The 18,239-nt window shown below is 38.5% G+C and overlaps 1 protein-coding gene across 1 annotated transcript in view; it reads right to left on the bottom strand.

Moving 5' to 3' along the window:
* Window positions 1-18,239, bottom strand: part of DIPK1A (divergent protein kinase domain 1A) — a 109,515-nt gene that overhangs the window by 22,516 nt on the left and 68,760 nt on the right. Inside the window, exon 2 of the mRNA XM_031969302.1 lies at window positions 6,818-6,952. Coding sequence (XP_031825162.1) covers window positions 6,818-6,952 — 135 coding nt within the window. The remainder of the gene's footprint in view (window positions 1-6,817; window positions 6,953-18,239) is intronic.

The raw sequence follows: 18,239 nt of genomic DNA, 5'->3' as shown, positions 1-18,239 counted from the left end.
AATTGGATCAAGGTCACAGATTCAGTTCCTTTGTGGGTCAGTTGTTTGGTTCTGACTCATGGCTGTGGACCTTGGTGAGCAGTCCTCCAAGTGCTTGCACTTAATCTCATAGGGTAAGAGATAAATAAATGTAAGGAGAGTACACATCTAACACCATCAATGGCAAAACCAATCAAAGATCCCACATCCTAGTGGTAGGTCAATAGCATCATCTTCATGTACAAAGAGCAATGTAAAAATGTCTTATTTCACCCCCACAGAGGTGCTGGGATGTAGATAGAACAGATAGTTTTCTTATCTGTAAAACGGAGGCAACAGAACACCAGAGACCTAATGTAATTTGCCTCATGTCACACAGCTCATAATTGGAAGAAATCAGGCTAATGTACTGAGAAGTGCTAATCTAGGAATCCACAGGCTTCTGTTCAAATCCCAGTTCTGACAGGGGGAAATCAACCTTCCCGTGGCTTACTTCAGTTTCTTTACCAGCTGAACCATACCTGTGCTCTTCATCTCACAGTGTGGCTGGAAAAATCAAATACATAAATGTAAGCTGCTAGGATTATTTTAACATCCAATTGTATATAAATATAGGGATAGTTTATGAAAACCCTTGTCAAGTGCTTTTGTTTTAAGCTAATAATTCAGATATTCTACTTTTATAGAATAAACCTATTGAAAAAAGGATATTTTGAACCCTAAAGCTTCTTTATCTTTTCAAGTTCATAAATAGTGATTTATTTATGTCACACTAAGCCAATCTTTCTGTTCCTCCCTTTTATATAGTTTGCTTCTGATCTGGCAGGGGCTCAGGTGTTCAGAAGGACATTGTTTCTGATGTCATGGTGCTCGGACTCAAGTGTTTTTGATTTATCTTTATTTCTTAAAATTTTATACAGTTTGCCTTTTTGAAGGTCAAACTTCTTATTCTTCAGAAACTTTATCTTGGAGAAACTCCAAAACCTGGAGCACTGTAAAATTCTCTTGCCCTTTTTCCCTAGGTCTATAAAGTCCTTTCTCTTTGTTCCAAGGAGCTAATAAAATAATCTGTCTTCTCTAATCTCTCCCGCCCTTCCCAGGCCATTTAACCCATCATAGAGTTCCTGACAGGATCTACTGCTAAGCAAAGTGTGCTGACTTCTCCCATTAGAATGTAGGCTCTTTGAGAATTAAAAAAAATTCTGGGGAAATTTTTTTTAAGGCATTTGGGGTTAAATGACTTGTCTGGGGTCACAGAGGTAGGGAATGTTAAGTGGCTTAAGCCAGGGACTGTCTTTCTGTTTGTATTTATATTCCCAGCATTTAGCACAGTGCCCTGTACACAGTAAGCACTTAACTAATGCTTGTTGCTTAACTTCTGTGTCCTGCCTCCTTGTAGATCTTTTATAGGATCATGAGCTTTAGAGTTGGAAGGAATCCTAGAGACTCCCTTTGCCCACAGAGCTGATTTCAGTGCCCGAACTGTCTTAAGTACCTCCTATTTTTCTGGCACCAGTAGGTGGCAAAGTGGAGAGAGGGTTGGGGAGGACTTGGATTCAAATTTTACCCCACACACTCACCGGATGTGTGATTCTGGCCAAGTCACTTTATCCTGTCTGCCTCAGTTTCCTCCTCTGGAAAATGAGCTGGAGAAGGAAACGGCCAACCACTCCAGAATCTTTGCCAAGAAAACCCCAAATGGGGTCATGAAGAGTCAGAGGTGACCACAATAACAAAACCAGGCGACTCTCAGTCGTCAAGTCCCTGTTCTCAAGAAGCACAGAGTGTAGTTGGGGAAACAAGACTTCTTCATTTCTCGGGGCCTCTGCAGGGGCCGTCCCCCATCCCTGGAAGGTTCAGCCTGGTCACTTCCTCCTGTTGGGCCCACGACTGGGCTCTAGCACAGCCCTTCCTGAGCTCTGAAGCTGCTCCTTGCCCGAGTTACCTTGCAAACACTGATCTGGATACCCCTGGTGTATATGCATAGATTCCCCCCCACACATAGCGTGAACACACAGAATAGAATATAAGCTCCTCAAGGGGAGGGAATGTTTCATTTTTTACAATCTGGATCCCTAGCACCTAGTAGGGGCTTAATAAAATGCTTGCTGATGGATCATATGAGAATCTGATACAATGTAGAGTAGTAGTCAGTGCTGCTCAATAATAGAATCATAATAGATTCATAATAGAATCATAATAATAATCATAGCTAACATGCATATAGTGCTTGTTGTATTTAAGTGTTTTATAACCTTATTTGATCTTCACAACTGGCCTGGGAGGTAAATGCTATTATTATTATCATCCCCATTTTACAGATGAGGAAACTGAGGGAGACACACTGAAGTGACTTCTTCGCAGCTAGGATGCATATGAAGTGGGATTTGAGACCTTTTGGACTCCAGGCCCAGGGTTCTATTAGGAATTCCAGGACAGGCTCCCTTTGTCTGGAGATCCAGACCGGAAGACTTGAGCTGATCATCCCAAGAGGGTCCATCAGCTGGTGATGGACGCATGAAGGGAATGTGAGTTGCCACAGGGGAAGGCGTGTCTACCCAGAAGTCCCTGTTCCTATAAATCCCACACCATGTGCAGGGATAGAGTGAAGAAAAACGGGAACCAGTCAGACTAGTTGGGAGTTGTGAAAATTCAGATGTGAAGACAAAGGCCTGGATTCTTTCAATATAGACTTCCAGAAAGTATGAATAGAAAAGTGTTTATTAAGCACTTGCTAAATTCTGGGGATTAGAGTAGAAAAGGCAAAATAGTTGCTGCCCTCAAGGAGCTTTCATTCTAGTGTGTGTGTGTGGGATGGGGGGAGAGGAAGAAAATAACAAATGGGGGGGGGGTTTCAATTGCAGGGCAGATGAAATCACCCAGGGACCCATATAGTGCAGAAGCAAAGCAGCTGTTTTTTCCATTCCTAAAACTGTTTCTGTTTGTGCTCCCGAATCACTTGATGACGGTGGGGAGAGCTGAATGACCTTCAGTGGTTGCTGCTAAAGCGAGGGGAGCTGCAAAATGTGTGGGAGCCAAGGCCAAACCCCATTTCCACGGGAATCCCCTGGACTGGCTCTGGGGTCAGCCCAGGAGCAGGAGCAGGGGTCTGGGCGCCCTGCTGCTTTGAGACCTCTTAGGCAGGGGTTCTGAGAGGATGTGGGCTCAGTGGTCTGACCCATGCTGCTTCTCCCCTGCGTCTTGTTGGCTTTGGTCTGTGCTGGCTGTGGGGGAGACTTTGCTCCCTGGATGATGGTCCCCCCGGTCCATGCCAGCCTCTACCTCAAGCTCAGGGTGCCCGGCTGCCAGCAGCTGTCTCTGGCTGTCAGTTAGGGGCTAGGCTCGTTCGATGTGCCAAGTATTTAGAAGGCTGTGGTTATTAACACCAGAAGCTGGGGGCAGCTCATCTCTTTCATTTTAGTTCCATCATCTAGAAGTTGTGAAATAGAACTTGCAAATAGGTTGAGTGCCATATAAAACTGTTATTCTACACTCACTGAAGTTAGGCAGATTTTAGTTCTGTTTTCTTCACACTCCTTTCCTCACGGGAACCTCAGGGCACTCTTCAATTTTTGACAGGCAATTGCCTCCTTCCTTTCTTTCTCCGTATCCCTGAGGAATCCTGGGAATCACAGATCTGTCCAGGGGTGATGGGAGGGACACGGCTGGAGCAGGCCATACGGTGTCTGACTATCTACCATCTCTCCTTCAATATTCCTTTCCCTTTAAAAATTTTCTCTCGGGCTAATTCAGGAATCTGATGCTTCACTGGAATAATATGCTTAATTTGATTGACAGACTGTCTACCATGAAACTGATCTTTATTTAATATGAAATAATGGGCTTGAAAGAGTTTTGAAAAGTGTTCGTGTAAGATGTCATTAGAGTAATGGTGATTGCAAGACATTTTAATCAAAATATAATTCCCTAATAGACTTTTATTGTTGTTCCCCTTTGAAGATGTTATTAAAAAACAAGGAATGAAATTTACTCTATTTTGGCAAACACTCCAAATATCAGCTGTCCTATTGGCGAAGAGATAGTATATCTTATTACATGACTTGCAGCAAAAATGTGGACTAGAGAGGCTTTCGGGATACTTGATCAACAGGAAGTATGATGAAACTATATTGGAAAGGTACATGCTTCCTAGTTCTGAATATTTATGTTGGGGTGTGCCTTATTTTATGTTGCTCTTGCTCAGTCATGTCCAACTCTTTTGAGTTTGGAATTTTCTTGGCAAAGGTACTGGAGTGATTTGCCATTTCTTTCTCCAACGGATTAAGGTAAATAGGGTTAAGTGACTTGCCTAGGATAATGCAGTTAGTAAGTATCTGAGACTGGTTTGAATTCAGGTCTTCCTGACAGGCCTTCCAGGCCCAGTGTTCTTTCCATTGCATCATCAGCTGTCCACCTTACTTTATGAAATACACATATTCTTGAAAGTTTCGTGGAAATAAAATTTTAATATGCAATTTAGATTTAAAACTCTGGTTAGAAAAGAGTCGGCAGTAAAACTTTTGTTGTTGTTCATTGAGGGTTCTGTTAAATGCTTCCTTACTGTTTAAAAAATTAATATAAATTTAATAAATTAATAAATAATTTAAAAAGAAATAAAAAATAAAAAAAACCCATAAAATTCAAACTTTTTACATTTTAAAAAAGAACTAAGTTTTAACAAAATAACAGCAAGTAATCCATCACAATCTCTTTTTTTTAACTTACAAAGTTTTGGTGCTGATCTTAAAAAAGTTATATAATCTATTTGTTTTTCTAATTCTATTTTCTTCAGTATGGATATTTTCTGATTTTCCTATATTTCTCTGTATTCTACTACATTGATATGCCAACATTTTTTCAGCCATTCCCAATAATTATACGTTTAGATTGTTTATCGTTTTTTTCAAAACTATAAATTAAAAACTTTGAATAGTTTTGTATATATGTCTTTTTTTTTTGATGTAGTCCTCATGCAAAATGGGATCATTGGGTCAAAGATATGATTAATTTTTAGACCATTATATGTTGTTAACTCATACCTCAAAAAGATGGTACCAACTTAGAATTTATCCAAGAGTAACAGGATACCTCTTGGGTCAGCCAACAATATATAGTAGTGCAATGGAAAAAATTTTAGATTAGTAGTCGCAGGATTTGGGATTAGCTCCTAGGATTGGTGTGAGAATCAAATAAGATGATAATTATAAAGTACTTAACAGCACATAGTAGGTTCTATACAAATGCTTTTTCTACCTCAGTTCCCTTCTTCAGGCCCAATGCAGGTCACTGCAGTTAATCTGAGTTAGGTTGTCTTTTTAAATCATTTTCATTTAAATTATTCTTGTCATTTTACATGCTATTCTTTTGATTCTAGTGTTATGCCAAGGTTCCCTTTTAATGTTGTGACCCAGTTTCTCCAATTGTCCTATTTCATTATTCTGCATTAGGTTTTAACCCTTCCCTCTTAATGTTTGAGATAAAGGTTTTATAGACATTCCTTAATGTTTGATAAGATAAAGGTTTATCCATTTTAAATGTCTTTAGAATATCAGTAATGTCATTGTCCTTGTTATTCCATAAAAAGCTTGCTGCCCGATACTCAGGGCTAGACTCTTTGAGATGATAGTCTTGTCTAGCCCTGGGATCAACATGGATCCATTGGTCCCAGTATTTCTCTCCATTTAATAAACTATTGAATTGGTCTCTAATCTCTGTCTTGCTCAGTTTCTTCGGCATTACACTAGGCTGTTGCTTTTTTATTCTGAATTAGTTCAGATTAATTTTTTCATATTTCTTTGAAATCCTCATATTCATCATTACTTCCAGTGCAGTAATAACCCATTACATTCCTATGCCACATTTTGTCCATTCATTTCTTCAATCAATGGACATTCACTTTGTTTCCAGTTTTTTTGTGACCACAAAGGGGCTGTTATGAATATCTGGGCATAAAAAATCATTTTCATGACTTCTTGCCACAGCTAACGTTTCTCAAATGACCAAAGAGGGATTCCCTGTGAGGGTGAAGTCTTCAGATGTTCCTATTTGTGACTGATGTGCTAACTACATCATTAATTTCTTGGAGTTCCCGATTTAAGACTCTTTGGATTTCTTATGCCATTTCCAGTGCTAATTCTGAAATATCAATGTGCATTTCTGGGGCTTTTTGCTTTACCTCTCTGACTCCATAATATTTTTATTGTATCATAGCTCATATTCAAAACCCTCATTTCTTTTTTGCTAAGTTTTAATTTTCTTGTGAGAACTTATAGCAATTATTTCTTTTTTGGCATTTTTATTATTACTTTCGAGATCTCTCTGCCATCTTCCCAGAAGCCCTCAAAAGAATCCTTTTATAAAGAGAATAATCATACCTTCCTTTATCTTAATTATAAAAATGAATCTCATGTATTTTTTTTTTAAAACGTAGGTATAGGACAAGGCTGGGTCTGGGATTTCATCAATGTCGAGTACTCCTGAAGATTCCTCCTTCGTCCATGCAGGACATCACCTCTGCAACCTAGAATTTTGAAGTGTCTGGGGGTATTGGAAGGTTAAGTCCAGGGCCAGAGAGCCTTGGTGTCAGAAGCACAGCTTGGGTTTAGGTCTTCCTTGCTCCAAAGCTTTTCTCTATGTACTATGCCAAACTACCAATAATTATAAGACTTCCTATAATTTATAAATCCTTGTTAGAATAATTTGGCAAAACAAAATTACAGTAAGCAAAATGCATCTTTATAGTTTGAAAGTGATGACTTAAAGGACAATTACTTAAATATTGTTGAGACTATTAAAAGGCTATTCAATAAACTCTAAATCATAAAAGATCAATACTTACTATTATTTTCTTACAGTCCTGCCCTCTGCATAGCTCTGTATAAGTAGAATATTGGCCATATATAATCCAACTTCCAATAAATACTGCCAGCCAGGAAAAGAAAAGGTATTTCATCCGCATGTATGAAAAGCGAGCCTGTGTATATAAAAGAAGAGGGAACAACACTCATTCATTCAGCAGGGATGGTCGGCTTTAGTGCAGCTAGAACATGATTTCCTCTCTACTCTGGAAGAGTCCAGGCAGCCGGTTGGGATACATTCTAATCTTTCATATGGCAGTTCTAGAACAAAGTGCACTTTCAATGATGGCAAACAGCACTGGGGCTAGGAAAAGGAAGCCTGTCGGTCCTGATAAAGAAAAGGGGACAAAATCCTCTTTGACTCATAAAGTCTTTCAAAGACCATCATCAGCCAAAGGTATTTATTAAGCAGGAGCACACAGCACTGATTGGGTTGGAGACAGGGCTAGATCAGGTACGGAGATAAAGTCCTGACTTTCTAAGCACTCACAAAGGGCTGTTTCAAACAAGGATCTTAGGGGATTTTGTGAATAAGGATGATAATACCACTTTTGTAGAAACAGGGACAGGGAATCTGGTTGTGTGCCAAAGGTCTCCCGGAACAGCAAAACCAGAATTAGAAACAGGATTGTGTATTCCTATCCTTTCATTACATGTGCCACGGGTACTTTTTAAATTCAATCATCTAATGTCTGACCTAGATGGGATGTTAGAAACAGTAGAAATATTATAAATTAAAGCAGAAAGCATATTGAAAAGAGGGACAAGGTGAATTTAGGATATCTGGTTCCTTGTACATCAAATTTGGGGAGTCAGTTCAGCTATACTTAAATAGATTTTGCTTCTAGGGATGCTCAGGAAATTTTGGTCCTCTGAGGCCTTTGGAAAATTCATATCAACTGAAAGCCACAAATATCAAGGTAAGCATCTCATTTCCTCCCTCAAACCTTTTGCAGCAGTTGGGATCACAATTCTGGCCCCAAAGAAGTATCTCTTTTTTCCATCTTTGCAGAGATGTGGGACCAGGGATGATATGTTATTTACTTCTGCTAAATTGTTTTTAATCTTTTTTTTTTTTTTGAAAAATTCTCCATTATGAGGAATGGCTTGCTGGATGTAGAGGAGAAAGATATTTAGAAATGAAGGTGAAAGAAAAACAAAATGAATAACAATTTAAAAATAAATAAGGTTAAGTAAAATGTTGATGGACATGTTTTAAAGTTGTTTTTAAGGGTGTTTTTTAAGAGTGACTAAGGGCATGAGGTCACCATGTTTCCTAAAAGTCAGAATGCAAAGTGATGTTAGTTTTTTTTTTAAATTGTCATTTTAGTTCTAAGTTATGATATTTTACATGACTCTAGTATATAAAGTCTTGAAATAAGAATCCTGCCAAAACCAGGAAAGAGATTCTGCTACAGAATTTTAATTCCTTATGCCATTAAAATGGTCTATACATGTGTTTATATATATGCATGTATATGTACTTTAATGTAGGGACAAAGTGACATCATAAGAAAATTTAGGAGAAAGGAAGAAATTACCTTTCAGATTATGGATTGGGAACCAAATATCAGATAGAAAAGAACACAGAGGAGAAATAGACAACTTTGATCATATAAAAATAAAACCTTTTTTACACAAACAAATCTAATGTAATAAAAATGAGAAAAGAAACAAATAACTGTGAGAAAATCTTTGCAGCAAGCTTCTCTGAAAAAAAAAAAAAAGATCTCATATACAAAAGCTATATAAGGAACTGATTCAAATTTATAAGACCAAAAGTCATTCTCCAAAAGATAAATGGTCAAAGACTGTGAATAGGCAATTTCCAAAGGGAAAAATCTAAACTATTAAAAACTATGTTTAAAAAAATGCTTCAAATCTCAAATAATCAGAGAAATGTAAATTAAAGAAACTCCATTGTTCCATCTCATATCTATAAGACTGGGAAAGATGACAAAAGAGAAAAACGATAAATGTTGGAGGGGCTTTGCGAAAATAGACACACTAATGTACCATTAATGGAGTTGTGGATTAGTCCAGCCATTTGGGAATGCAATTCAGAACTATGATCCCCAAGTTATTAAACTGTGCTTTTGCTAGGAAATGCCACAGCTAAACCTATACCCCACAGAGACTAAAGAAAGAGGAAAAGGACTCAGATGTACAAAAATATTTATGGCCACTTTTTCAAGTAACCCCAAACTAAGTGGATGGTCATCTACTGGAAAATCATCGAATGAGTTACGATATATGGGAAGGAGTATTACAGTGCCATAAAAATGGAACTAGCCCTCGTATGGGCTTTGAAGAACGGGAGAGAGAGGAACAAAATAATTAAATAGGTCCTTAACCATATTGTGGTCCTGTATTAGTAGCTTGCTTCTTTACAGGACCTTTTTGATCACCATTGCTATGAAGCCTCCCCTTTTTTGCTTTAATTGAGTACTGTAATGAATAGGTACTTTCAATTGCTTTCCTCATTCACTAATACCTATAACTTAGAATCACTCTCTGTGAAGGATAAACTCCCTTTGCTTTTTATCTTTCCATATACGCTCTTCCTTGTCCAGTTCTTATTCCCTCCATCCCAAGATAATCCCTAATGTTCATCATTCTCTATTTGTTCCTTCCACTATAGGTCCTGTAAATTCCACTCAATTGTTAACAAACTCTCCTTCATTTTAGATCTTTCCCTATCCTGTTACTGACTTTCCTGTACCTAGAGAAATCTGGCTTTCTCCATATGAGACCGTATCCTGGCCACCTCTTGTAGAAGCCCTTCTTTCATGCCATGAATGGATGAGAAAGCCTTTATTAAGTAGTTGTAGCATGTCACCCATGCTCTAGGGATACAAACAGAAAAGCAAGTCAGTTCCTGTTCTCCAGAAGTCCCCATTCTAATTGGGGAGAAGCACCGGTATAAGCCATGTTCGGCACTGCCATGCCCAGACCCACTCTGCCTCCTCTGAGGTTCACTCTGTATCCTCTTAAACTAGTCTCTTGTTGCTTCCATCTCTCAGACTTTCCTTCTTTTTTGGGGGGGATTTGGTCTTCTCCATCCCAAACCCTGTGTTCATAGTTGTTCAGATATTTCAATTATATCTGATTTTTCTTGACCCCATTTGGGATTTTCTTGGCACAGATACTGGAGCTATTTGCCCTTTCCTTTTCCAGCTCATTTTACAGAAGAGGAAACTGAGGCAAACAGAGTTAAATCACACAGCTCGTAAGTACCTGAGGCCAAATTTGAATTCAGGAAGATGAATCTTCCTGGCACTCAAGCTACTGCTCTGTGTTCCTGGTAGGGCCCTAAATGTTAATACTGAGTTCTCTTCAAATACTCTGGTCTTCTAGTTCATCAGGCTCCTTCCCATTATCCCCATCTTCACTCTTCCTCAGCTATCTAAAGGGTGAACTCACCATTAGCCCAAATGCTACTACTTCTAAGATTCTGAACTCTGAAATTTCTTCCTCTGATCATTATGCACCACCATCCCATCTCTTCCTCAAACTATTCTTGGTCTAACATCACTTTGAGTCTTGGAAAAAGCTCAATCTTATTCATTTTCGTCCATCTCTACACTTGGTCCTTTTCCTAGAATGTTCCCCATGCTCCTTATCAGTAAAGGTTAGGGAAGGAAGGGATAGAGCATAATTCTTCCAGTTTCCTTTAAGCTGGCAAGTGTGTTATCAGATTTCACAGCTTGGAGTTGGGCCAGTTCTTGTTCAGACCTATTTCTTTCACGCCCGTCTGGCAGCCAATTCAACCTCGTGGTCACTAGAACAGATGATGCTGAATGCTTGAGCCTGTGAAACTGAGGTTCCTACTCTACCTGAGGTGACCCCTATTAAACCACAGGGTGCTGCCACTAAGCAAAACCTAGGCTGAACAGCCAACTGGTCTCTTTTTCCTGAAGAATATATTGTTCTCCATTTATTACTCTGAAACTCTCCCCAAAGATTTCCCCTCTCCCCTTGATAATTTACAAAAATTCATTCTAATTTTTCAAAACTATCAATTTCTTTTTTGGCAGATTTTCATCTTATAAAAATTAAAAAGAGCTATACCAAGGGCTCTGGGATTATAATATAAATTAGACAATAACCTCCTGCCCTTTAGAAGACTATAATATAATTAAAATGAGACAAATTAATCAGCACACACATAAAGACTATCCCCAGGCAATAATCTTATTATATTTTTAAAGTTTGGCAGTTGCTTAGAAGTTAGAAAGCATTTTCTCATAAAAACTGTGTTATGTACAATACTAAAGTAGGGAAAATACTATTTACATGCAATGAAAAATGATAGAAAACAACCCTATTGCAATCACAGAATACCAGCGTATGGTATAGAACATAAGGATCTTGGGCAATAATAAGAAGTCACATTTATTTTTATAGATCTTTAAGGTTTGCAAAACACTTCTTTCACAAGAACCTTCTGAATTAAGTTATTGTATCACATCCCCATCTTATAGAAGTGGTGCTGGGAGGTCACACAATGTCAAAGTCATGATTTGAATTTGAGTCTCCTGACTTGAAGAATCTACCTTCTTCCTGCTATACCAGGTTGCTTCTCAATAAAAAGCCCCCTCCTTTAGTCCAAGCTACAGGTTTGGAAACTTTGAAAAATTTAACTGCAAATGACTATCAGATGCTTGTACTGTGGTAAAGAGGGATGGGAAAAAAAACAGAACATGAAACTCTCTAGGAGAAAATAATTCAAATTTCTTAGTGGTATGGTTACATTATACCTGCCCTAACTCAACTACTCCAACAGGGGTGTATGTGTGTGTGTGTGTGTGTGTGTGTGTGTGTGTGCATTTTCCTGAGGCACTTGGGGTTAAGTGACTTGCCCAGGGTCACATAGCCGGGAAGTGCTAAGTGTCTTGAGGTCAGATTTGAACTCAGGTTCTCCTGACTTCAGAACTGGTGCTCTATGCACTGTGCTATCTAGCTGCCCTTGGCTATGTATATATATATATATTTTAATGGATTTTTCACTTATTCTGTCTTTATTTCCATATTCTCTGAATTCTTCCTCTCCAGACTGCCATACTGCTCTGTCTCTCTCTGATTTTTTCTCCATGATCATAGCTCACTCTATCCCTGGATTGTTTCTCATATTGACATTACCCTCCTGCCACTGGGGCCTCTCTATTGGCTAGTTCTATGAGGAACTGATTTAAGGAGCAGGTCCAATTACCATTTCTTTATTCCCCTCTAGTCTGTATTGCTGATTCATCTCCACAGGACTTTCTTTACCATGCATCTGCTCTTGTTTGTAAAACATTTAGCCGGTGCCTGGTACATAAGGTACACAGCAGGTACTTAATAAATGCTTACTCTCTTCCTTCCTTTTTCCTGTATGTTGGGACTGGGACTTTGTCCAAGCTTTCTCTAGACTCTAGCTGGATGAGATTCATGGACCAGGTTGTTTGCCTTCCAGATTGGAGTAGAGATGGAAACACTGAGGAAATTCATCACTAACTTTTCTAAGACATTGTCCCCAAAGCCCTTGTTCTCCTAAGGCATGAGAATGCTATAAGCATCCGTTCCCCTCCCTCGAGTTTAACTACAGGCATATGTAGGAGATTTTGAGGGTTTGACTCCAGACTACTGCAATTGGGTAAATATCGTGATAGAGTGAATATCTCAATAAAGTGAATTCATCAATAAAATGAATATAGCAATAAGTGAGTCACATGATTTTTTGGTTTCCCAGTGCATATAAAAGTTATGTTTACTCTCTACTGTGATGTATCAAGTGTGTAATAGCTTTATATCTAAAAAACAATGCACATATCTCAATTAAAATACTTTATTGCTAAAAGTGCTAACCAACAGCTGAGCCTTCAGTGAGTTTAACCTTTTTGCTGGTGGAGGGTCTTGCCTTGCTATCGATGGCGGCTGCTGATCAGCATGGCGGTGATTCTAGGGAGAAGTGGAGCACGGTCTTTCTCTTCCCTGATACAAAGATGGCTCTACCAGCACTGACTGACCAAAGTGGCTGGCACAGGGGCCGGCAGGAATTTTTATCTGTTTTTTCTTAATCTGAAGTGAGTGACCTTAAGGGGGACTTATCCCAAAGATCTTTTGAGTTTGAGATTCCTGGAGGTCCCACAGGAGTCCATTGATAATCAGACTGTGTTACCAGAGCAGCAGTGGTTGGTAGCAAGGGAGGCTTCCAGATAAGAAGGGGGGAAAGGGGATAGAGAGAAGAAGAAGAAGAAGAAAGAGAGATATATATAGAGAGACAGACAGACAGACAGACAGAGACAGAGAGAAGCAAAGAGAGAAAGGGAGAGAAGAAAGAGAGAAATAAAAAGAGAGAGACTGAGACAGAGAGACAGACACACACACACACACACACACACACACACACACACGCCACTGGAAAGAAGGTAAAGCCTGGGGCTGAGGCAAGATGCTTAATTAGCAGTATTATACAACTGCTCTATATTCTGATAAGGCTTAACACAGCCTCCCAACTGCTTACATCCATAGCTGTAAGTTACTGAATGCTAATAATTCTGCTAATGCTCACTGATTCTTGCATTTCTGTTTACAAGCAATCTCCCTGTCCCATATCTGATTTCTATTGTACCTTTAGTATCCCTCCTGGACGCACACACTCTTTGCATGTTGTCTCCCCCATTAGATGGGAAGCTCCCTGGGATCAAGGATTATTTTTGCCTCTTTTTTTGTATCCTCAGCACTTAGCATAGTACCCGACACATAGCAACACTTAATAAATACGTGTTGACTCATGGACTTTTGCCTTCAAACCCCATCCCTCCCCATTCTGGAGAGAAACCAGGTATGAGCCATAATTCAAACTATAATTAGCATTATCCTTAGGATTCTGGAGTGGGAGCTTGTTAATGAGCTAGTGAGTTAGAGGTAGGGTCCCTTAGCAATGAAAATAAATGAACATCATCATAAACTATACTGGCTATCTCCATTTCATCCATTCATTTATTTATTTGTCTTTCTGTCTGTCTACTTACCCACCCATTTATCTATGTTTATTTGGAGAAACTGGTGATGATTTTTTTTCAGCATACCTTGGCTCTAGTACAAGCATCTGGGGCAAACCTCAAGCTCACTTTGTAGTAGTTCTCATCTCTCCCCCTCACCTCCGTGGCTGGAATAGTTAAAATATGGACTAGCTTTTAGTAGCAGGCTGAGTACTCCAATCAGTATGGAACTCTTGAATGGACCCCGATGGCATCTATATGCCTTCGGATGAAAATGCACAGGCTGAGCAGCAGTGGATTCTGGAACTAGGGCAACCTGTCCATCTACTCTGAAACTCCTTTGTTCTTACCTTGCAGCTGCTGCCTGTTCCTTTTTTCCCACGTCCCCTGGAGTTTTGTAGACATAAAGATCATGTCTTTCCATGTGTGCCCATGGGAGATGGTACCATGCATATGCAAGTTTTCCTGGGCCAGCTTTAACCATACCAGACTAACTGAATGAGTTCCTTTATTGTTTCATAGAATGGAAATATCCTTATACAATTCTGATTTATATGACATCACATGGTTGGGAGGTTAACATAAGATGCATCTGTCAAAGGTTGTGATCAGATCTAGGATCTGTTTTCCTCAAGATTCAAGCTCTTAGAAAGTTTCCTGGATTTGGTGAGGAAAGGTACCATGTGCAAAGGATGTGAAATATATGATGGACCAGGTGCCAACAGCATGAGCTTCTAAGGAGTAGTGCAGGTCTCCAGGCTCAAGAAGTCCCAGAATTTGTGTTTTAGAAAGGACACTCTTTGCTCCATCAAGTGGAGAGTTCATAAGAACAGAAGAAAGATTGGAAAAGAGAACAGAGATATCAGGTTTGGCTGGGTGATAAGGAGATATTGGGAAAGTACTGGAGAAGGTGAGTGCGGTTGGAGGAGACTTAAGGAGAGACCAGAAAGTCCACAGGGAGAGCTGTGCTTAACCAAGAGTTACTGGTTATGAATGCTAGGGCAAGAAGGTACTCTTTTTTTGTCTTTACCAAGATTTTCTGGGAAAAAAGATAGAGGTGAAGTTTGAGTATGAAGGGAAAAGGACTATATGACAATGGGATTTTGGGCTAGATGGAACATTTTAATATTATCTAGTTCATTTCTCTCATTTTACAGATAAAAAAAACTGAGGCCTATAGAGATGAATGAAGTTTATTGGCTAACTAACATCATTAGTAGGGGAACCAAGACCACATTATTCAATGCTAGAGCATTGTTGTTTCCAGGAAATCAGGGACTGAATGAGGAATACTTGGAGCAGACACAGGGCCGCTATCAGGAGCTAGGGCAGAGTCCGAAGGGACACTGTCAAGAGTCAATGGGAAAGGCAGATTTTAGGGATTCGATATTTTTAACAAAAAATGGCCTTCAGTTGCTGTACTGAAATGATTAATTTTTGCCAGGATCTTCGTGGTTTTTTTTTTTGCCTGGCACTACCAGTGCCATTTGCAGGGCTCACCAGATTCACTAGATCTGAAGAGTTCCCATCCCTACCATCTTCATTACTTTCCATGACAATAGCCATCTCTAAGACAAGAAATTCACTTTGTAGGATATGCTCTGCCATTCAGTCTGGGAGATACCAGGTTGGAGAAAGGCCACTCTCTTTTATCAGTCTCTTGTCACATGTTCTGATGCTATTTGGTGTTTCTGAGGAGATGGACTTCCAAAAAATATTTCTAGTCTGGTCTTGTAGAAATATTCACTAAAGGTACCAGAAACTGCTTTTCAAATTCATATTGAACATTATAGACTCTTGGAAGATAACACTCTTTCACAGATTCTCCCTCCTGCGTGTCTAATTTAATAGCACCATAAGCACTTTTGCTTTTATAGAATTCTCAAACAGTTATATCTTCCAGTTTCCCTTGATATATTTTTGCTCATTATATGTATGAAGTCACACAAAATGCACTTCTTCATTAGGTATGTCCTTCTCCCTCGCTCCCAAAGCAAGGAAAATAAAGGAACAAAAAATATGCTTCATTCTGCACTTAGAAGTCATCAGTTCTCTCTCTAGATGTGGATAGTATTTTACATCACGAGCCTTCTGAAGTGGTGGAGGATCACTGTATTCATCAGTTACTAAGTCTTTTACAGATTACCTTTACAATATTGCTATTACTATTCTTCTATATAATACTACTACTATTATTCTTCTGATTCTGCTCACTTCACTTTGTATTGGTCCCTCTAAGTTTTCCCAGGTTTTTCTGAACCCATTCCCTTCATCATTTTTTATATACCACAATCTGTTAACCATTCCCCAGTTGATGGGCATCTCCCCAGTTCCCAATTCTTTGCCACCACAAAAAATGATACCATAATTATTTTTGTACATATAGATCCTTTTCCTTTTTTTTTTGTTGCCCTCTTTGAGATACAGAACTAGTAATGGTATCGTTGGGTCACAGGGTATGCACAATTGTATAGCCCTTTGTGTCTAGTTCTAAATTGTTCTTCAGAATGATTAGGCTAGATCACAGCTCTACTAACTGTGCATTAGTATCCTTATTTCCCCACTTTCCCTCCACCATTTATCATTTTCCTTTCTGTCATGTTAGCTCACGTGTATGAGATGGTACTTTAGAGTTGCTTTAATCAGCATTTCTTTAATTATTGGTGATTTAGAGTATTTTTATATGATTATTTAAAGCTTCGATTTCTTCCTCTAAAAAAGTGCTTGTTCATACACTTTGACCATTTATTTGTTAGGGAATAGTTCCTGTTTTTTATAAATTTGGCTCAGTTTTCTACATTTTTGAAAAATAAGAACTTTACCAGAGAAGCACACCATAATTTTTTTTTTTTTTTGCCACAAGCTTCCTGCTTTTTTTTTCTTCTAGTTTTGATTGCCTTGATTTTGTTTGCACAAACCCTTTTTAATTTTATGTACTCAAAACCGTCAATTTTATCTCCTATTCCTCTAAAAAATATTTTTCTTTTAATGGCATTTTATTTTTCCAAATACATGCAAAGATACTTTTCAACATTCACCTTCACAAAACCTTGTGTTCCAAATTTTTCTCCCTTTCCTCTCCCTATCCCCTACCCTAAATAGCAAGCAATCTGATATAGTTTAAATGATAATTAAATTCTTCTGAATTTCCATATTTGCCATACTGAACAAAAAAGTTCAGAACTAAAGAAAAAAATGAGAAAAAAAGAAAAAACCAACCAACCAACCAACCAACAAACAAACAACAACAACAAGGTGAAAATATTATGCTTGGATCCACCTTCAATCTTCATAATTCTCTCTCTGGTTGTAAATGGCTCTTTCCATCACAAATCAATTGGAATTCTTTGAATCACTTCATTGTTGAGGAAAGCCAAGTTTGTCACTTCATCATCACATAATCTTGTTATTACTATGTACAATATTCTCTTGGTTCTGTTCACTTTACTTAGCACTCTGATATATTTTTAAAATAAAAAAAAAATTTCGGTGAATTTGCTAATTGGCTCCCATATCCACTCAGTGTCATGGTATGTAAATGGTAAAAATCTTGGAAAGAAAACTTAATGAATTTCCCAGGAGGACCTTATCTAGAAGAATATAGAAGTAAAACAAATTTTTATTCCAGGATATTATGGAATATTATAGGGCTGAGACAATGGATATTTTTACAAGGAAGTGTATTGCTCCCCATCATCGATATTGCGTTATGATCTAATATCCTGAAAATTCTCAAGCTTGGGGCAGCCCCATCTGCATTTTCTATTCCTAATCTCTCACTTGCTGAACATTGTCCAAAACATTACGAATTCATATTATGTAATCTCAACTGCATCCTCACTGCTACATGATAAAAAAATTTTTCCTTCCAGACTGAAACTATGATGTTCCTATTATAGCTGTTACAAAATTGTTCTCGAGTTCTTTATGTCACCCTGAGTCTTGGCAGATGAGTCAATTGGCCAGTAAGTATTTATTAGTGCTTCTATGTGGCAGATACTGTGCTAAGACATGGGGATACAACAAAAGGCAAAAGACAGTTTTTGCCCTTGAGGAGCTTACAATCTAACAAGGTAGATGATATGCCAACAACTATGTGTAAATAAGCTAAATAGAGGTTAAATGGGAAACAATCAAGAGAGAGAAGGCACTAGAATTAAGGGGGATTGGGAAAGGCTTCCTATAGAAGGTGAGATTTCAGGTGAGACTTGAAGGAAGCAAGGAGGCAGAGATGAGGATGGGGAGCATTCTAAGCATGGGAGGTAACCAGTGAAAATGTCTGGGGTTGAGAGATGGAGTGTCTTGCTCAAGACACAGCATTTAAAAAAAATCAGTTGGATCAATTGTTCTGAAAGAGTAAATATCACATACTACTTTTCTTTATGTTTCCATATTAAAATTTATTTCAATCTTAAAA

The sequence above is a fragment of the Sarcophilus harrisii genome, chromosome 4 (genome assembly GCF_902635505.1).
Source record: "Sarcophilus harrisii chromosome 4, mSarHar1.11, whole genome shotgun sequence".
Lineage (NCBI taxonomy): Eukaryota > Metazoa > Chordata > Mammalia > Dasyuromorphia > Dasyuridae > Sarcophilus > Sarcophilus harrisii.
This window is presented reverse-complemented; position numbering and strand designations above follow the sequence as displayed.